Source organism: Taudactylus pleione, unplaced genomic scaffold (genome assembly GCF_031769625.1).
Source record: "Taudactylus pleione unplaced genomic scaffold, aTauple2 ptg000329l, whole genome shotgun sequence".
Lineage (NCBI taxonomy): Eukaryota > Metazoa > Chordata > Amphibia > Anura > Myobatrachidae > Taudactylus > Taudactylus pleione.
The window spans coordinates 9,334,644-9,357,252 of record NW_028284730.1 but is presented as its reverse complement, the minus strand read 5'-3'; the positions used below and the strand labels follow the sequence as shown (position 1 = coordinate 9,357,252).

Sequence of the window (22,609 nt, the reverse complement as noted above, 5' to 3'; positions counted from 1 at the left end):
TGGGGATTCAAAAACATTAACTTAAACTAAGAAACTTAAATTTTAGAGATACCATAATCAAAAGATGAAGACTTCTTACAGGAGTTAACAGTGTATGAGAACCTCATCATTGATTTTCTGCTGCTATGTTTTTGGTAAACATGTGAAGGGGTGCATAAAGTACAGTGACATGTACATGATACAAAACATGGAATATCTAAAAATGTTTACGTTCAAACTAGAATGTCAGTTTTTTTAAAATGTAAACAAACAAGAGCAGTTAAGCAAAAAATATAAGAAAACAAAATAAGTTGACCAAATTTGCAAAGTTAAACTGCAAGTGGGTGCAGACATTCTTTATTGCATAAAGAAGGCTTCCTAACCAGTTCAGTTACATTACATTAAATATAAACAAATGTGAAGATTGCAAGTCATAAATAGTTATTTCTTTATGATGTAGACAATTGTGTCAGCCTCCTAGAAAGTGATGGAGAATAATACATTTGAGACTTACTTCTACATTATGGCTTTTTCCAAAGCTGAAGGGCAAAAGTTTGTATTATTTTCTATGTTTCTTTTTCTCTATCTCATATGTATAGTGTGGAACATGATAATAATTATGGTCATTTTTTTAGACATTCACTTACAAAAACCTATGTACTTTTTCTTACGGAACCTGTCCTTTGTAGATGTGTTATACATCTCAGTTGCACTTCCTAAACTTTTGGACATAATTATTACAGGAAATAATAGACTTACATTTACTGAATGCTTTTCTCAGATATACTTTGTTGCATGCCTGGCTAGTACAGAAACTTGTTTACTGACTACAATGTCATATGATCGATATGTTGCAATCTGCTTTCCATTGCATTATACTCTCCTCATGGAGACACAAAAGTGTGCTCTGCTTGTGGGAGGTTGTTGGATATCTGGATTTTTTAATTCCATTTTTGTTACAGTATTTGCATCATATTTATCCTTCTGCAGATCTACACAAATCAATCAAATTTTCTGTGACATTAAAACCCTCACAAAGATTTCTTGTGGTGAAATTCATGGGTTTCAATCTATGATACTTGTGGAGGCCATACTCATGGGCCTATGTCCTTTTTTGCTCATTCTAATGTCCTACACTAAGATAATATCAAATATTTTATGGATGAACTGCACAGGGCAAAGGAGAAAAGCTTTCTCTACCTGTACCTCTCATCTAACTGTTCTATTGTTGTTTTATGGGACCTTACTCTGCATGTATATGAGACCACCATCAGAAAACTCAGAGGAGCTTGACCAAATCTTCTCAGTGTTTTACCTAGCAGTAACACCTACCTTAAATCCATTGATTTATAGTTTGCGAAATAAGGAGATAAATACAGCTATACAAAGTATATTTATGAAATTACAGTCACTTATTTTAAACAATATATAACAAAGGTTTTAAGATGTATTATTGGTCATTCAATCACCTAGCAACTGACTACAGTAAAATACAATCCAATAAGAGGATATTTGGATTAGAAGGTCACATAAATAGTATGATTTTTCAACTTTGTAAATATAAATGTAATTATTACAATGACAAAAGGGAAATATAGTATTACTACACTTATAAAGTTGTAGAATTTAATAGAGAGGAAAGGAAAAGCAATTAATATAAATAGAACCCTTTAGATAATTAAAAATATAGTGACAATAACTAATGAAAAAGTATGTGGGGGTTATATACTATACAGTAGATTAGTGATTAAAGTTGCAAAAGTATTATTTGTCACCAATCCTCAGATTTCCATGGGTCTCAAAATGTTACATGTCTTTGTCTACACATTCATTGCATTGTATAAAGTCCTGTGTGATTTTTAGTCAACTACAAGAGCTGTCTCTTTTAATGCTGTAGGCAGTATAACAGTAAATATGCTGATAAATAACATTCAGTGGCAAATATAGCAAAAACAATCTTTTTATCAAGAGGTCTTAAGTTGTTGTATTAAAATGTCTACTCATATGAATACATTTTATATAACATTGCATTAGAGGAAGTAATCAGAACTTAATTGCTTATCTTGCCATTATTGTATTTCTATAAGTATTGAAACCTGCTGACTCTTAATCATATAAATGTTAGGTGGTGAGTGTAAAACTTATTTTGTGATTCAAACTATAGTAAAAACAAAAATTGTCATAATCTTCGGTATCATAATTTTTCAATCAAGTCAAAGTAGGGGAATAGCTAGGGTGTTTTCCAGGTAGGCAATATCTCCAGGATTGCAGCTACATATCTTCATTTGGTTTTTGGTCATTTTTGCCTGAAAACTGTTATGTCTTATATTATACTGAAAAAGGTCAATGCATCATATTTCTTAGACTGCAGGAAAAGTGTACCCTGGTCATCAAACATCACCAAAGAGGCACATTTTTATGATTTCTTTAACATTCACAAACCGATTTATTTTATTGACAGTAGCAGATAGTTATCATACTTGTTTTCAGTAAAGGACATCTTCTAGACTTATTAAAATGTGTATGATGGAAGGAAATGTGGCATTGCTAGGATTCTTATTTTGGAGGCTTGAAGGAATGTTTAAAAAATATTAAGCAGACAAAGGGACGTAGGTCACAAAAGCTTAATAAAAAGGAGATGGGTTTATTGTTGGAAGGAAGGTTTATTGTTGGAAGGAATTCTGCTCTATAAAGATCCAGAGTAATAAAAGTTGTGAGTGTGGCTGATAATATATTTAGCAATAGCTTTAAACATCATTCATTCACAGAAACTAAGATTTTATACTTCATTGAAAGAAATGCAGATACAAGGGAATGGAAATTGACCTGTTTGCAAAACTCTGGTAAAACTCTTTTTTAATAAGTGATTTTTGTATGCTAGTTTAAAACATGGTTATTACTTCTATTTAAAAGGAAGATTTCAAGGACTGGAGTGAGTCAGCAAACTACATATTTAAGGTGCAGTAAATATTTTTAGTTATAACAAAATCCTATATTAGGCTTTTTTTTGAAGACGGGACAGCTAATGGTAAATAAGATCACCATAAACACATATATTCATTATTTTGGTTTTAGAATTTTTTTTCCATTTTAGTGTCATTCTAAAACAGTTAATGTAATGCTACTTTCTCCATTCTGAAACAAGAGTTACCTTAACATTAATTTCGGTGTGGATCATTAGGTCTACAGTAAAAAGGTAGACAATGGAAGTTAGACTAGCAATAGGCCAACAGGGTCTGAATGTTGACACACTAAAGGTCGACTAGTAATGTCAACAGGTACATAAAGTCGACAGTGATATTAGGTTGACACACAAATGGTCGACAAGGAAATGGTCAACACATTGTTTTTTTTTCTAGCCATATTCTTCACCCTAACCCTAACCCTCCCCTTGGTACCTAACTCTAACCCTCTCTCCTGGTGCCTAACCCTAACCATCATGGTTGGTGCTTGATCCTAACCATCCCTTATAGTGCCTAACCCTAACCCTCCCTCCTGGTAACTAATCCTAACCATCGTAGTAAGTGCCTAACCCTAACCATCAGAGTAAGTGCTTAACCCTAACCCTCAAGTAAGTGCCTAACCCTAACAAAAAAAATGTGTCAACCATTTGTGTCAACTTAATGACCCTGTCAACCTTCTGTACATGTCGACCTTCTTACTTGTTGACCTTTAGTGTGTCGACCTTCAGACCCTGTTGACCTATTGCCTGTCTAACTTCCATTGTCTACCCAAACATTGTCTACCTTTTTACTGTAGACCTAATGACCGGATACTCATTAATTTGTGTCACATAAAAAGACAAAAGTGGAAACCAGTATTTCTTAACAATATGCAAGCTTATTACATACTTAAATCACAAATAGTCCAGAACTAGTAATATATGAAGCACTGTGTTTCTCCTCAGCTAGTTAATAGGACTTTGCTAGATTATATATTTTTCACTAAACACTCATTGATTGATTTATTGATTAAATTCCAAAATAGTTCAGAGTCACCCAGCTTGGATCATTAACAAAGGAAAAAAAAACTATTGACATCCTTACCTAGGTCAGGTAAAGTACCAGGTGAGGACACATTAGTGAATTCCAGCTTCCTTAATCATTTAAGATCACTCATTTGAACACATAACTTTGGCTGAATTATCTGATATATAAATAGGTTTTACAACTTTTGGCAAAATGTGGGCACTGGCATTGTTAATTAACCTTTTGTGTACTAAGTTTTAGTGTGACTCAGCTTCAAAATATACATAAAAAGTTCTAAGTCCTAAGCACTGCAGAATGTCAAAAGAGGGAGAGGGTAAATAGATGTTCCCCCACTGCTTGCTACAATTGTGGGCTGTGGAGCTGATGACACAATGTGCCAAGGTGTGATGCTGCTTTTAAGTCCCTCCTTCCATAACAAAAACAAAACACCCAAGTGTAAAACCCCACAGTCCAATGAAGGTCTGAGGTTAAATGAATTGATAATTCATATCACTACTGTAGTTCCAGAAACAGGAAGAAATCAGTTACATCAATTCAGAAATTAATGAAATAAGCAAATGCACACTTACCCAAATGATGGAAACTACTATAAATCTTCAATCAACTTGTAACTTTAGATACTGACAGACAAGACAGTACTAGGGATGAGACATAAACAGGTCATGGAAAATAGATTATGTCAAAACCGGAATGCTAAGTGAAGTACCAGGGAGGAGATGGATTCAGGTCACAAGCAAAGACAAGGTTAGGAATGAGCAGTAGAAATCACTAGGAACACTAGAGTATAGTTTGGGAGCCTATACACTGGCATCTTCCTAGTGCCCAGGAACTCCCTTTTATAGGGAGGAATTCAATTCTCGCCCCAAATCTGACTACATATTCGGTGCATCTGTCCCTTTAAATCTTCTTGCAGGTTGGTGGTCACACCCTTAAGGGAGCAACATCTGCCTGCTCTTGCAGCCACCAAGGGAGGAAGATAAAAGGAGCTGGGATCTGGAACACTAGCAGCGGATCCTGGAGGCAATGGGGACACCACTAGAGTGGACAGTAATGTCACAGCAAGGCTGAAGATGGTGCCCACTTACTGGGTCTGGCAGTGTTAGACCAGGACCCTAGCACTGCTGGACCCAGTAAGTGGGTGCTGGGTTTGGCCTTGCTGTGAAATTACCCCCTCTAGGGGTGGGCATAAACACCCCACAGGCATTCTCTGATTCAATTTTATGAGAAGTTGAGGTGCATAGATATCTGAGGCCTTGACCCAACAATGATCCTCTGGACCATATCCTTTCCAGTCCACTAGGAATTGGACTGTAGCTCGAGAAACTCTGGAGTCCAAAATCTGTTTAAACCTCCTAATGATCTACTGCAATAGCTGAAGGAGGGTCTCAGGGTTTTGAAAACCAATTCAGAACCAGTGATTTCAAAAGAGAGATGTTGAAGACATTTGGTATCCTAAGTGTGGAGGGAGCCACATGCTGTACACCACCGGGTTGATCACTTGGAGGATCTGGATTGGCCCAGTGAACCTTGGAGCAAACTTCATTGTGGGCATCTTCAGTCACAGATGTTTGGCTGACAACAGACTCTGTCACCAGCACTCAGTAAAGGAACCATCTTCCTGTTCCTGTCTGCAAACAGCTTATACCTTGAAGAGGCCTTGCACAAATTCTTCTTTACCTCTCTCTATTTATTGAAGAACCACCTCACTGTGTCATGGATGATTGGGAGTGATACTGACCGAAGGACTGGTGATTCTCATAATATAGGATGCAGGCCATACTGGATAAAGACTGGAGAGTGACCCGTTGTCTCATGGAAAAGATTGTTGTGATCGAATTCAGCCCATGGCATTAAGGAGACCCAATCATCTTGATTGGCCAACACATACATTTGGATGTATTTCTTCAAGTCCTGGTTCACTCGCTACATCTGACCATTTCTCTGAGGATGGTAGGCTGATGAATAGCTCAGGTTAACCCCAAAACACTTACATAATGCCCTGCAGAATTTGGAGGTAAATTGCACCCCACAAAACAAAACGATGATCAGGCTTGGGAATGAATGCAGGGGACCTGAGGGAGAGTGACGTGGAACCTTGTGATGAGCACAGGTAGAACAGGATGCCACAAAGTCCTTAACATCTTGACCACCAATAATCCATAAGGATTAGCTCCAGGGTTCTTTTCACAGCCACATAACTGGTGAAGCACGTGTTCAATGTGCCCATTGTGGCAGTTTTGAATGGAGCTCAGGTGCTACGAATATCTTCCCTGGTGCTACTTTGGCCTTGGTGGCTACAGATGCAAAGCAGGCTGGGTTCAGAATGAGCTTATACTCTCAAACTTTGTCCTCCTTAGTGGAACAGAATGACCAGGACAATGCACCAGCTTTAATGTTTCTGCTGCCTGGCCAGTAAGTGATCAAAAGATTGAAGCGGTTGAAGAACAGTGACCATCTGGATTGATGATAGTTCAGGCAGCGAGTGATCTTTAGGTAAGTAAGGATCTTGTTGTTGGTGTAAACCGTCACAGGGAATTTTGCCCCCTCCAACAGGTATCACTATTCCTGATAGGCCAGCTTGATGGCTAACAATTCTTTATCCCCGACAGCATAGTTTTTCTCAGAGCTGAGAACTTGTGATAAAAGAACTTGAAAGAGTACCACTTTCCCTCCTCATCTTCTGCAAAAGCCCTGCCCCAACCCCAAACGTAGAGGCATCCACTTAAAGAAAGAAAGGCTGGTCACCTTTGGGTTGCTTCAGGATGGGAGCAATGCTTCCTCTGCCTCAGGAGGCCACACCCAGGTGTATTGGCTCTTCTTGGTGAGAGCAGTGATGGGAGCTGCAACAGACGAGTAGTGTTACGAAGAAAAAAGGGAGCAGTTCAATTCTTTACATATTATACATTGCACCCATACATATGATCTAGTAAATATTTTTATATTCAATTTCTCATGGGAGGTGCACCCTAGAATTAATATCACATGCAACAAAAAGAGGTAGTATTCTAAAATGGGGCACTCAAAAAGCAGTATCTCCTAAAATATGACCTTTATTACATAAATGAAAAGCAAATTATAAAAACAAAATGTGAAGTGATATATACTTGTAACATTTCTGTTATATTGCCAGTTAAAAAATGGACACCTCAAATATAGGGTATTAACCCCAGTCCTTGGAATGTGGGCCTTGAGCTAGAATGCAGCTTTTGGTATTGGAGGTGTATTATTATCCAGGTCAATTATCAACTTCAATTAATTGGTGGATACCTCTCCAAACCCTCTATACTTGAAAATTCACTACTATCGACTAGTGGCTCTTATATATTCTGAATCCTGCTGGTTACTAGAATGTATAGGAAAGATTCCTGGACTGCACACCCTGAATATATATAAATGTCATGTAACTACACATAGTGACTATTTTTTCTGTTAGAAAGATGCTGATCTTTGTGCAACTGGGATCAATCTCCACTGCCATTCATTCTGCTGTTCTCAGCAGTGAATAATTTGTTATCCACAAAAGGTCAAATCAATTGACTTATCCAGCCCTCTGTGTATAGGTACAAATAATGTATGTCTGCCTGCATAATCATTCTACAATAACCAGTAAACCATGTGTAATTCACTCATACTGTTCAACAATCAGACGAATAGTTCCTGATGAACTGCCTGTAAAAGTTTCAGAAGCCCAGGAAACATTGTATCGCCTTTAACCCCACCAAATGGGGTCAGCTGACAATGGTGGAAAGCTTGTCAGGGTCCGTTTTGAGACTAGAGCCTGAAATTATGTAACCTAGGAATGCCAGCTCTCTTTGATTGAAGGAGCACTTCTCTAACTTGTAGAAAATCTGGTTATCCCAAAGTCATGAGAACACTTCACATACGTGATTAGGATGACTCACTATGTTGTCAGAGAAGATCAGGTTGGTGTCCAGATACACCACTATGTACTTGTATAACAGGTCTCCAAAGATGCTATTCATGTTATTTTGGAAAACTGCAAGTGCATTGCTTAAACCAAAAGACTTGACCAAGTACTCATAATGACTATCTCACATGTTGAAGACCATTTTCCACTCATCCCCTTCAAAGATCCTGATTAGATTATCGGCCCATGAAGGTCTAACCTGAAAAATTCTGTCTCCCCTTTTATTCGGTCAAAGAGTTCATAGATTGGTGGTAGTGGCTACTGATCCTTGATGGTGATGTCATTCAGACACTGGTAATCAATACAAGGTCTCAGGCCTCCATCTTTCTTCTTAGCAAAATATAGACTAGCTCCTGCAGGTGATTTAGACTCCCTGATGAACCCATGTTCAAGGTTCTACTTGATGCATTCAATAACTGTTTGGGTCTCAGGAAGCAAGAGGGGAAACACTCTTCCATGAGGAGGCATTTTCCCAGGTAGAAAATTTATAGAGCAGTCCCACTCTCGATGAGCTGGGAGTGTCTTAGCAGCCTTCTTGCAAATACATCCCTGAAGGACTGGTATGGAGCTGGAAGAGGGTCCTCTGGAGAGATGGACGAACTCTGGATGACAAGATGTGGAGATCTGATAGTTGGCAAGCATGTCTGATGGCACTGAGCTCCTCACAATGTGATTTGGGATTTATTCCAATCTAATGGGGGAGCATGCTTGCATAGCTACAAAAGACCCAGGATAATAGGACTTTTAATCGATGGGAGTATGTAGAAGAAAATCAACTCCCAATGGAGAGCACCCACTTGCATAGTAACTTATGTCATCCAGGAATGGATGGTAGCTGTAGGAAGTTTACTCCCATCTACTCCAATGATACAGAGTGATGTCTGCAGTGGCACACTAGGAATTCCTGACTCCTGAACCTTCTTTGCTGTAATGAAGTTACCATCAGTGCCAGATTTGAAGAAGGCCCTGAGAGTCTTTTCTAATAACAGGTTTACATCAATTGAGAACTGGGAAGGACTGCCATCTTTGGGGTGTGATTAAATGCACCTAATCTGACTACCCCTCAATCAGTTAGGGCATCTCATTTCCCAGATGCTTGGAACAGCTGGTAAGGAGGTGACCTGGTTTTGCCCCCCAGACTCTGACCAAGTGATAGGGATCTCCAGTATCAGAGAAGCCATGATGTGGCCTGGAGGTTTAGCCATATTTTTGCAAATATATGCAACTGAGATCTCTGAATTATATACCACCATGTAGTTTTTCAAATTTTATTGCTGATTTCATTCTGAGTGCTGGGGGATTGCTTCTTTTTGTTTCTTGTATAGAATAACCCCTCCCTTACATGCACATGAGTGATATTACTAAAGTGATTGAACAGCTACCAACATGTATTCCAGTTCACCAAAGTGCAAACACAGCTAATTCTTAAACCTCCTTTCCCTTTCTATAGCAGGGAGACAAGACTTCCCAATCAGCATGGGATCTTCTGGAGACTCATCCAGAGCTGTAAAATGCAGGGAGAGCTTGTAGCTGAAGCACAGAGACTGTTCATTCTTTCATGCTCTCTCTGTGGCGAAAGTCTACCTAAATACGCAAAGATATTAAGTCATCCAGAGATGTTGGCAGTTCTCTGGATGCTAGTACATCCTTATATTGCTCTGAAAGTCCTTATATGTATACAGCAACCAGGGCATTGTTGTTCCATCTTAACTTGCAGGCAAGGGTTTGAAACTGCACTGCATACTGATCAGCAGTCAGACTGCCTTGATTAAGTTGCAGAATACCCAATGCTATGGAGGATACTCATCCAGGTTCATCAAATACTTTACAGAAAGCTGCTATGAACTCAGCACTTTATTTCTGACCAGAGGGTCATTTAGTTCACACAATGGGGAAGCCCATGCTAGGGCCTGTCCGGACAGTAGTGATATGACATAAGCTACCTTTGTTCTTTAGGACAAGAAATTCACAGCCTCAACTTCGAACTGAATCGAGCACTGATTCAGAAAGCCCTGACTGCCTTTGGGATCCCTATCAAATGTTGTGGGACTTGAAATCTGTAATGGTGCGGAAACACCTGCAGTTTGAACAGCCACCACAGGAGGGGGTGCTGGTTGTTCCAAAGGTGGCTGAGTAACACCAACTCATTGCATTAGCATCAGTAGGCACAACATAATATGGGACTGGTCCTGTACTTGTTTCTCAACTCTGGTGAAGAGTTTCTCCAGCAAATCTTGTTGTGAAAGTTTACCAGAGGCATCCATGTTTGGCCAGAGTAATCTGTCACTATTCATGGATGGATAGTGGATGCTAGCCCATACTTCAGGATTAGCAAGACCCAGTACTGAGGTGCAGAGTCTAATGTTCTGGTGGTGTTCACCAGGGATCTCAGCAAGGAGGTTTGTACTTAGCGGCATCCAAAAAGCAGGTCGCAGCCCTCAGACTTTGTTCCCTAGTACAGGTGCTGGTGTACTCTGGATTGGAGCGGAATATGATGAAGGCGTACATTGTAGTCGACAAGCCAAGTAGAAACCTGACGGAAAAGAGGGTACCAGGGATCAGACATAGGTCACGGAGGATAGCCAAAGTCAAAACCAGAATGCCAAGTGCAGTACCAGGGGAAAATCATGTCACAAGCAAAACCAAGGTCAGGAACTAGCAATAGAAATCTCTAGGAATCCTGGAGTATGGTTTAGGAGTCTATACTTTGGAACCTATTTAGTGCCCAGGGACTCCCTTTTATAGGGAGGAGTTCAATTCTCACGCCATGTTTGGTGCATCTGTCCCTTTAAATCTTCTTGCAGGTTTTTTATTTATTTATTACCAGTTATTTATATAGTGCACACATATTACACAGCACTGTACAGAGAATTTCTTACCATTCATATCTGTCCCTGCCCCAGTGGAGCTTACAATCTATATTCCCTACCACATGCTCACAAACATACACACTATGGTCAATTTTATGGAGAGCCAATTAACCTACCACTATATTTTTTGGAGTGTGGGAGGAAATAAAAGTACCCGGTGGAAACCCACGCAAGCACAGGGAGAATATACAAGCTCCACACAGTTAGTGCCATAGTGGGATAGTGTGCTCTCCCCTAGGGGAGCCATAGCCACCTGCACTAACAGCCACTGAGGGAGGAAGGGAGAAGGAGCCGGTAGCTGTGGAACACTAGCAATGGGCAACAGGCGCACGATGCCCTGCACTGACCAGGACCCCAGGTCTGCCGGTCCCAGTAAGTGGGTGCTGGATTCAGCCATGCCGTGACAGGAGCCTAGTAATTTATTGCATTTATCACACATCTTAAATGTCATCCAGACTTTTGAAATCATAATTGAGAGAGGAAATGTTGTGGGATTCAAGTATATGAAATTCCCCTATGACCCAAAATAGTGCTGACATTTTGCCAATGTTGTGCTTATGAGAATAAATGGATTCAATTAGTATTTAAGTGATTTTCATACTGTTTTTGATTCATTCATTCATGATGATACAGAATTAAAACTGAAGTTTTTGTTATTAAATATATAAATATACTTATAAAGGGAAACAATTCTATACATTTCTAATGAAGAAATTAGTTAATTAAAATTGTGTCATTCATTCCTGGCATTGGTACATATTAATTGGCATCTGATTTGTTAATAGTAGGAGTTAAAAAAATAAATGATGATTAAGTGAATAAACAAGATAAACAGTGAGGGGGAAATATTCAAAAAGCACATGTTCAACACAAACTTTAATTAGCTAAAACAATTGGGATTCAATTTCTATAATTATGAAAGAAACGTGAAACTCCTAAGAGTATATTTCTACAGACTTTTTTACCATTTCCCTAGAGAACTACAGATAATACTGTATTAAAACACGCACACCTGATCTTATGGATACTATAGTGAAAGAAAATAAATTGGGGACTGTTTGTTAAAGTGATTATTTCTCTTCACCGGTGGACGAATGGACAACGTTCCATTTAATAATTTCAGTTATCTAAGCTACTGTTTTTGGACATACTGTATTTTATTTTCCTTCTACTTAGAAAAACATTCTTATTAATAATTAAATAGAAATTAAAATGACATGATTCAATCGTGGTGCAGTTTGTATTGTATGACATGCATTTGGATAACATAACAGGATAACATTACCAATATTCTGGAAATTCAACTATGATGAATATTTTCCTGCACTTTTGCTGCCTTTTTTTCTTAATGACTAATAGCACTGAATCATGTCTCTTTTATTATGTATAATGGGCCTTTATTATTAACTTTTTTATATATATACATACAGAAAAAGGTACAGGAAGTCTATTTTGAAAGTATAAATTGCAACATAAATCAATTATGTTCACATTCAGCTGTCATGTCATAGTTACGATATGCTTAAATTGCTACATATATACTTTTCCCCATGCCCAGCAGTATAGTGTCCCTGGATACTGTATAAAAATGGTGCAAACTTGGTTACAATGGACTGCATCATAGTGTATGCAGACAGCTGCAGCAATAGATTAGTGCTATTGGAGACCTGGCTTTTATTGTGATCTGCCAACCAATGTATGTACAGTACACATAGAGTATGCTTAGCAATTGGCATGATTCACTCAATCTCTAGATGTGTTAGGTGCAATGGGCTCACATCATCAGGCTACAGTAACCCTAAATTATATGGTAACTGTGCAGGATTCACTAAAGATGATCTGATGATAGTTCTTCTCTATTCCAACTCCAATCCTTGGGAACTCCCAACAGTTTATGATTTAAAAAATCTCCTCAATATCACAATTTAAATAATTATCACCAGCTGTGGTGGATCTTTTAAATCATGTCATCCAATAATGGATACACCTGTGCACCCACTAGGAGATCAGGAAAATATGCACTGTTACAGGTTCCTGGGAACTAGAGTTGGGAAACACTGCTTTAATTGACATGTGTACAATATTAATATAGAGGTTAGGAATTTCAGAAACGCATATCTAATTTTGTTAAGAGACAGTATCACTAAAATGTGAAGATTTCTAAATTATAGACATTGGGATTAAAAAAGAGCAAGGTAAGCATTTGCATTATTGTATTTTATAATTGTTTCCTTGACATCTGTTAATTTTTTGTGACTTACCAATCTTCTATTCTAATTATTTGTTATTGTATGATTACAGAGGACCGATAAGCACACTAAATAAAATAAAATTTTGTTAAAAAAAAATAAGTTAAAAAAGGTAAAGGAGGATTTTAAAAGCTCCTCTCTACTGTCTATGCACTACTACATCCATTACCAGGGCCACCATCAGGGGGGGACTGCTGGTACTGGAGTACCGGGCCCAGACAGAGAGGGGGCCTGCCTGCACTGCCAGTCTGCCCCCCTCTGCCTGCCAATCCATTGCTGCTGCTAAACAAGTGTTTTTTGTCTGTGAGATGGATATTCTCATCTCTGTCTCACTGGAGTTCCGAACAGGCTGCCTGTCAGTGAAGCGAGCTACGGCACATGCGTGGCAGCTCCTTGTAGCCACAGAGATGATATCGCAAGAGTGTGGGGAGCTGATGCGGCGGCACATAGCTCCTCCTCCTAGGCAACTCACGCAGTCATTTGGATTCATCAGTGGTTACTGTACTCCTCCAGCTGCAGGTAGGGCACCTGCTACACCTTCCATTTCCGAGATTGGGCTGTGTGTTGTCACATGTTGGGGGAATCTTCTGAAACAATAACTGGGCAGCATGTGTATATATATATATAGTATATATATATATATATTGCACAGACAGTGTGGCAATATATATATAGATACAGTCAGGTGCATAAATATTGGGACATTGACAGAATTTTCATATTTTGGCCTCTATTCACCACCACAATGGCTTTGAAATGAAACAAACAAGATGTGCTTTAACTGCAGACTTTCAGATTTAATTTGAGGGTAATTACCTCCAAATCAGGTGAATGGTGTAGGAATTACAACGGTTTCTATATGTGCCTCACACTTTTTAAGGGGCCAAAAGTAATGGGACTATCAACTCAAAAGCTATTTCATGGACAGGTGTGGGCTATTCCCTCGTTATTTCATTATCAATTAAGCAGGTAATAGGTCTGGAGTTGATTCTGGGTGTGACATTTGCATTTGGAATCAGTTGCTGTCAACTCTCAATATGAGATCCAAAGAGCTGTCACTATCAGTGAAGCAAGCCATCATTAGGCTGAAAAATCAAAACAAACCCATCAGAGAGATAGCAAAAACATTAGGTGTGGCCAAATCAACTGTTTGGAACATTCTTAAAAAGAAAGAACACACCGGAGAGCTCAGCATCACCAAAAGACCCGGAAGACCACGGAAAACAACTGTGGCGGATGACAGAAGAATTAATTCCCTGGTGAAGAAAAACCTCTTCACAACAGTTGGCCAAATCAAGAACACACTCCAGGAGGTAGGTGTATATGTGTCAAAGTCAACAATCAAGAGAAGACTTCACAAGAGTGAATATAGAGGGTTGACCACAAGATGTAAACCATTGGTGAGCCTCAAAAACAGGGAGACCAGATTAGAGTTTGCCAAACAACATCTAAAAAAGCCATTACAGTTCTGGAACAACATCCTATGGACAGATGAGACAAAGATCAACTTGTACCAGAGTGATGGGAAGAGAAGAGTAAGGAGAAGGAAATCAACTGCTCATGATCCAAAACATACTACCTCATCAGTGAAGCATGGTGGTGGTAGTGTCATGGCGTGGGCATGTATGGCTGCCAATGGAACTGGTTCCCTTGTATTTATTGTTGATGTGACTGCTGACAAAAGCAGCAGAATGAATTCTGAAGTGGTTCGGGCAATATTATATGCTCATATTCAGTCAAATGCTTCTGAACTCACTGGATGGTGCTTCACAGTGCAGATGGACAATGACCCAAAGCATACTGCAAAAGCAACCAAAGAGTTTTTTAAGGCTAAAAAGTGGAATGTTATGCAATGGTCAAGTCAATCCCCTGACCTGAATCCGATTGAGCATGCATTTCACTTGATGAAGACAAAACTGAAGGGAAAATGCCCCAAGAACAAGCAGGAACTGAAGACATTTGCAGTAGATGCCTGGCAGAGCATCACCAGGGATGAAACCCAGCGCCTGGTGATGTCTATGCGTTCCAGACTTCAGGCTGTAATTGCCTGCAAAGGATTTGCAAGAAGGTATTAAAAAGTGAAAGTTTGATTTAGGATTGTTTAGTTTGTCCCAAACTTTTGGCCCCTTAAAAAGTGGGAGGCACATATAGAAACTGTTGTAATTCCTACACCGTTCACCTGATTTGGATGTAATTATCCTCAAATTAAATCTGAAAGTCTGCAGTTAAAGTACATCTTGTTTGTCTCATTTCAAAGCAATTGTGGTGGTGAATAGAGACCAAAATATGAAAATTCTGTCAATGTCCCAATATTTATGCACCTGACTGTATATATATATATATATAAAGTTACCATATATAAATATATATATATATATATACAGTGCACATATATATATATATATATATATATATATATATACTATAGTGTATGTATGTGACACACACTTTAGTATATATATAATTTATATATATATATATATATATATATATATATACATACACACAGTATATATATATCAGACTCTCCAACATGACCCTTTCCATTAGATGATTGCAGCCACCTGTGGTGAAACACCTGTGTCATCTATTACCTAGCTCAAAACAGGTGGCTGCAATCAATAATTAGGTGGGAGGTCAGGGAGCATAGCATTCTGTACCTAATGGAACGGGTCATGCTGGAGGGTAGGTATATATATACACAGTGTATATCTATAAGCATATATAAATTTATATTTATATATATATACAGTGTATATCTATAAATATATATATTATATATCTGAAGATATCTGGGCAGTATGTATAAATATATATATAACTCCATATAGATGCACAATATATATATATACATACAGTATATCTCTACGGTGTCATTCACAGGTACTATCATGTAAGACTTCTAACGTAAAACAGTGTCTGTGTCCACCAATTCAGTCCATCCAGATTTTTATTAAGAACTTTCTTGCTAAAAGTCCAGATGGACTTAAACTTTGGACAAAGCCGCTGTTTGTCGTTTGAAGTCTTGCATGAAAGTACCAATGAGTGATGCCATTTGTCCAATACTGTGTACATATATATACACACCCACACACATATATATATATATATATATATATATATGTATATACATACTTACTGCCAAGTTATAGCTTATATATACGAATATATAAATAAAATATATATATATATATATATATATATATAATAGGAAACCCCCTCTTGCAAATCCTGCATTTGCCCCTGCAATCCCAATGCCCGCCCACTTTGCCACCTGCCCACATCCCGTCCGTCACACCATGCCTCTGAAAGGAAGGAGCACATCACATGAGGAGTAGGTCTTAGAGCAACAAGACCAAGGTAAGTGTTTGGGCTGCCTGGGGCTGGAAAGACAGAAGGTGGGCTGGCTGGAGACACAGCAAAAGGGGGCCAGGATGGAGACAGAGAAGGGGGGCTGGCTGGAGAGACATAGAAGGGGGGGTTGACTGGGGAGACAGAAGAGTGGCTCACTGGAACTGGAGAGACACTGTATGGCAGGAGTTGCAGAAACATGGGGGAGGCCTCTGCATATTTTGCCTGTCCCGGGCCCCACAGTTTCTGATGGCTGCCCTGCCCATGCCTATGTAGCACTACTATATCCACAGGGCCAAAAGGTGCATACTGTCTGAAGTGACATGACTAAGTGTATATTTTTTAGCAGCATGTACTTTTCTAATTTAAAACTTGTTAAGGTGCTGTTGTAGAGTGTAAAATCTGGCCAGTCAAAGGAACTATCATTCACAGAAGTGACATTTTTAAATGCTAATAACATTTCTTTATACCTAATTTTTATATACCACGGTGTCTGCCAAGTCCAATCAGCTCTCCTGGGAACCGGACTGCAGCGTCCAAGCTATCGGCGTTGGCTCCCCCATACAACGTCACACTTGTACTGTTGTTGCATAGCAACCTGGACTTGGAGTTCCAGCATCCGGCGGCTGTAATGGAGAAGCAAAAAAACTAAAATTAATTAATTAAAATTTTAGTATTTTAAGCTTGCACGTTGCAGTCCAGTTCCCGGGAGAGCTGATTGGACTTAGCAGTGGTGAGGGATATAAGGTAGGATATTGTGTTTTTCCTGTTTGTATTTGTCACTTGAGGATGAGTTTATGCACCTTGAAACGTTGTGGGAAGAAAGCATATTACTTTTTCCAAGTCCTAAAGTGCCGAACTCAGGTAGTTGTTATCATATGGAAAGTGCCAGTCCAGCAATACCATATATATATATATACATATATATATATATATATAGATAGATAGATATATACATATATCAGGAATGCCACACATTTACTGTAATAGTAAAGAATTATCTTTATATGTATATATATATATATATATATATATATACAATTAAGGGTTAATACTACGGATATGTACCCTTTGTCTGACACTCATCGTTACTTATGTTAATTTTAATTTTTTTTGGTGATACCCTTACACACTACCATATTTCTGGCAAAAGCTATTTTGCTCTATATATAGCCAATAATTATTTTTGCATAGCAACCAACATAACTATTACATGATACTTTGATACATTAGACCAATCTTTCTGCATCTTCTCCAATACCATCTACTGATTCGCTCTAATTAGTATAATAATTGTTGTTGTGGTTATAGGCTGATATTGTTTAGCAGACATACCAATTACCTGTACTACTAACATATACCACAGTATGTTCAGTGGAACAATTTATTTGTATTGACTTATTGCTAGTATTGATGGACGGCAATACATATTGTACCATTGGTGGATGCTATCACTATATTTTGAAAAACTGTATATAAATGTATATGTAGTTATATGTTGGAGATAAGAAGTAGTGAGTGCTAAAGAGACTACATATTGGTCTATTAGAAGATTATACTAGGAAACTCTATTTAAGCTATTACCAGGTATTATATATTTTCTTACTATGGATTATATACAGAGAGTTGCCTATTTATGACTGCTGCCTATACTACTGAGAATTAACACTCAGTAATATCATACTATATATTATTCATATTTTTGCTGTATTATTGATACTTTATGTGTTGTATGTTGTTTGTTGTTAAGATAATTTTAACATACATAATAAAAGTTATATTTTAATATTTTGTTTAAGAGTGCCCCCAGCAAAGATGACAGTTCCTTTTCTTCTTTTGTCTTCTTAACATTAACACATGTACTCTCAGGGAAGCACCTCCACATGAGTGACTATTGTTTATTCATAATAGTAATTTCCTCTGCAATTGTGGATAACTATAGCATTATTACATATAAATCGATATACATTTCAGATCAGTTCCAACCGACCTGTGCTCAGGTCTCCCAGCTTTTCCCTGATTTCCCTGTTATCCTAACCCATCGTTACTTCTCTGATCTATCTTCATTGATTTGTGAAGCATATTACCATATGGAAGGACAGTTCTGGATTTTCTGTTTGTCCCAAAGTTTTCTTCATTTTTTGAAAATCAACTCTTATGTTTTGTTCTTTTAAGGTATATTTTTTGCTTTTCAAAGCATAATATTTTTCTGGGCCAAGGGCAGGTTCTCTTTGACATTTTTTATTTATCTGTGATGTATATAATAGATTACATTGAAGACATTGGGGATATATAGTTCTTTGATACGATCCTAGATATTTCTATTTGTTGTTTGTAATATGTCACAGGGTAAAGCTTTTATAGCTGAGGAGGTACTCTTGCATGAGGCTGAGAATCTTTTGATATCCCTGACAGATGATGAAGCTGAGAAAATATACTTTGATCAAATAGAATTTAATAGTCTGTCAGCAGAGACTTTGACAGACATCTATCACAAATTACTGAGACTGAGACGGAGAGAAACTGACGTGACCTTGCATGGTCAATTTCTCTCCGAATATCAAAGGTCTAAAATTCTCCATGGCTTCAGGGTTACCAATGTCCCCACCATCGGCAGGACCAGCGCTACCTTTTGCAATAAGTGGTGCAGAGTCTTAAATAAATGCTCACTGGATTTAATCCTGCTGGTGTTGGAGGAGGTTGGATTGGAGCTACTTAAAACCCACGAGGACATTAAAAAGTTGCATCTAGCCTCCAGATTTTGACATCAGACAAAACTACAAACTGGTGTGAAAAGCTAATAGGCCAGATCAAACTATATAAAAGAGACCTGGTAGCATTTCAAAAGAAAATATTCAACACGGTCAATAGTGATTATTCTAATCACCAGGTGTACAGGTGGTTATCTGGTGGAACTACTGGTCCCTTTAGACAGCAGAAAATGTATAGATGCAGGGCAGCAATCCACTTCTGACAGTGAACCTTCTGCCTCCTTACTGCCAAGGTTTTTTTTAGGACCAACCCAGAGACCCCCTGGAGAATTAGCAGCTCCAGATGTAGGCCTCACCTGAGTTCAGGATTGGGTGGCTTATGAAAGTGAGATTGTGCGCCAATTGTCTGATACTAAGACATACTTAAAATTATCTGAAAACCCTATACCTGCAATACAAGAAATCTTTGGGTCTGTGGTTATGAATGCTGTATAGTATGCGTGGCTGGATGAGAGGATCTCTGATTTTCTACTGGTCGATTCACCAATATGTCCTATCTTTTATACCCTGCCAAAAGTACACAAAACACTTGTAGACCCTCCGGGTTGCCTGATTATTTAAGCTCGTGGATCGCTCCTCCAGCCATTTGCCCAACTTATTGATAGTTATCTACAGGGAATTGTAGTGTCTATCCCGAGTTATGTGAAAGACACGGGGGACTTTATGGATAAGTTCAAAGATATATCAGACTTATCTGACAATACCTTACTTGTGTCCTTAGACATATCATCACTTTATATTATCATCTCGCATGATCAGGGAGTAATGGCTGTTAGAAAATGATTACAGGCCAACCCTGTGCAGGGTCCGCCGACTGAGTTTATTTTGGATCTGTTGAATCTGGTCCTTAGGCATAATCATTTTATGTACGGTGACAAATATTTCCTCCAAACCTGTGGAACTGCGATGGGTTCCAACCTCACACCAACATATGCTAACATACATATGCATTACTACGAAGAGAGTAATATCTTGCCTGTATTTGGAGGAAATATTCATCACTATAAGAGATATATAGATGACATATTTCTGATTTGGACTGGCCCTATTGAGGGTCTGGAACTTATGGTTCAGCACCTAAACGTGTTGGACATCATAAAAATACGGAGCATAATTCCTTATTGTTTGCAACAATTTATCATCCGTCTGAGTTAAAAAACAGTCTACCAAGTTCAAAATTCCTCCATGTCCTACAGACTAATACTGAAGAAGATGTGGCAGAGATACAGATAACAGAGATGAAGTTGCGATTTAAACAAAGGAGCTACTCCAATAGTGTGATTGAGAGTTGTCTAAACAGAGCATGTATGAAACTGACCAACAAGAAAGAGGTCACAGGCAACACTAGGATGACCTTTGTTAGCCAATTTGACTATATGTCTAAGGAAGTACGGAGATCAGTAAAGAAAAACTGGCAAGTTGTGGCCTCTGACCCGGTATTTAAAGGAAAGATGAATGAACCACCATTAATGGCCTTTCATCGAGGGCGCAACCCGAAGGAAATACTGATGCATCCGACAGGTCGCCCTACAAGATCAGTCAAGACTTGGCTCCAGACTGTGAAACCTGGGTGATTTAAGTGCACAAATTGTATGACCTATAGGTCATTACTTATGGGTCCTACATTTCTGCACCCTCACAGTTTAAGGCCAATTAAATTGAAATATAAACTTCATTGTTTACTTGATTACGTGATTTATCTACTCATCTGCCAGTTTGGCATACATGGGCCTAACAACCCGGGTCTTCCACGAAAGAATGGCTAATCACTTTTGTTCCATCAGAAAGGCCATCAGCATTGGCTGCTCTGACAAACTGGTGGCAACACATTTTGTACAATTGAGCCTCCGCAAGCTAGAAGTCAAATGGATATTCTTTTTGGACACTGTAGCCCCTAGGGGCCTAAATGAGTTTAATCCTCTTAATGTTTTTCTGAAATGAGTTACCTGCCTTGGCAATCTATTTAATTTTTTTGTGTATTCTTGTTGTGTACTATTTTTTCGTTACATATGATTTTGGTATTTTTTATACGTATAAGGTGTTTTAGGGTATAGATGTCTAGGGTGTCAATAATATTTTTTGTGACTATCCTCTTTTAAGTATAAATCTAAAATTTATGTAATGTCCATATAAATTGTATGAGCTATGAAAATATTGTTCTTAATTCAAATACTTTGGGTCCCTGTGTCCCTCTTAATAGCCTACATTCCCCAATGTCACATCAACATCTATTTTTTTTTTCTTTTGGTTGACATATATATGTTTCCAAAGTTTCTTTAGATGATAGCCCAAATTGGATGGTGATGTTCTATTCATACATCTGCTCTATATGCGTTGGTGACATGATGGCCAATATTGGTCTATTACAGTTGTGTTCCAGGTTTACAGTTTGCTGCACCCCTGGCTCCAGTGCGATGCTTCCCACTGTTTGGAGTGGGTTTGCGCTGCACACTCTGCGATTGGTTGCCTTCGTGATGCCAGGGAGCGTCTCCTGGAGCCGCATGTGTTGTATTGTGCTGGTGGTTGCCATGACGATTTCACTCGCCTTATGAGATACATGTGACCGGGCACATGTGCACTTCCTGTTTTTGAGCTGATGCGTTCCAAATGGTGGAATGCACTCCATTTCCAGTCCGGCAGTATGCAGGTATGTGACACATGGTCATGCTGGCTATTTAAGGGGACTCAGGTAAGGAGGTTTGTGATGCTTTTCTTTGGATATATGCTGCCTTGCCAGATTTGTTGCTCTGTTGGTGGTCTTGAAAAAGGTCATGTTTGACCGAAACGTTGACATATGTAAGCAATAAACCTTGCCTGCTGAATACTCTGGGGAGTGCCCCTTTATCTACATATTGACTATATTATTCTGGATCAGCCTTTTGCTCCAGGGGGAGAACCCCAAATGTCATCTATGATGGAGATGTGAGTGCAGACACTTTCTTGGATATATTATATATATATATATACACAGTCAGGTGCATAAATATTGGGACATTGACAGAATTTTCATATTATGGTCTCTATTCACCACCACAATTGCTTTGAAATGAAACAAACAAGATGTGCTTTAACTGCAGAATTTCAGATTTAATTTGAGGGTAATTACATCTAAATCAGGTGAACGGTGTAGGAATTACAACAGTTTCTATATGTGCCTCCCACTTTTTAAGGGGCCAAAAGTAATGGGACAAACTAAACAATCCTAAATCAAACTTTCACTTTTTAATACCTTGTTGCAAATCCTTTGCAGGCAATTACAGCCTGAAGTCTGGAATGCATAGACATCACACGGTGCTGGGTTTCATCCCTGGTGATGCTCTGCCAGGCATCTACTGCAAATGTCTTCAGTTCCTGCTTGTTCTTGGGGAATTTTCCCTTCAGTTTTGTCTTCATCAAGTGAAATGCATGCTCAATCGGATTCAGGTCAGGGGATTGACTTGACCATTGCATAACATTCCACTTTTTAGCCTTA

At 38.6% G+C, this 22,609-nt stretch overlaps 1 protein-coding gene across 1 annotated transcript; it reads left to right on the top strand.

The window, feature by feature from the left end:
* Positions 1–466: 466 nt before the first annotated feature.
* On the top strand, positions 467–20,711 carry LOC148509336 (olfactory receptor 1G1-like). The gene is made up of 5 exons (XM_088443460.1): positions 467–1,367; positions 6,326–6,380; positions 9,853–10,021; positions 18,715–18,894; positions 20,334–20,711. Exons 1-5 carry the CDS (start codon positions 467–469, stop codon positions 20,709–20,711), a joined length of 1,683 nt encoding a protein of 560 aa, XP_088299586.1.
* Positions 20,712–22,609: the final 1,898 nt, after the last annotated feature.

Coding starts and splice junctions, on each gene's coding strand:
- LOC148509336 (XM_088443460.1), top strand. CDS start 467: ATGGAGAATAATACATTTGAGACTTACTTCTACATTATGGCTTTTTCC. Junction 10,022..18,714: donor GGGTGCTGGTTGTTCCAAAG/GTGGCTGAGTAA, acceptor AATATGTCACAG/GGTAAAGCTTTTATAGCTGA. Junction 18,895..20,333: donor TGAGACGGAGAGAAACTGAC/GTGACCTTGCAT, acceptor CATGTCCTACAG/ACTAATACTGAAGAAGATGT.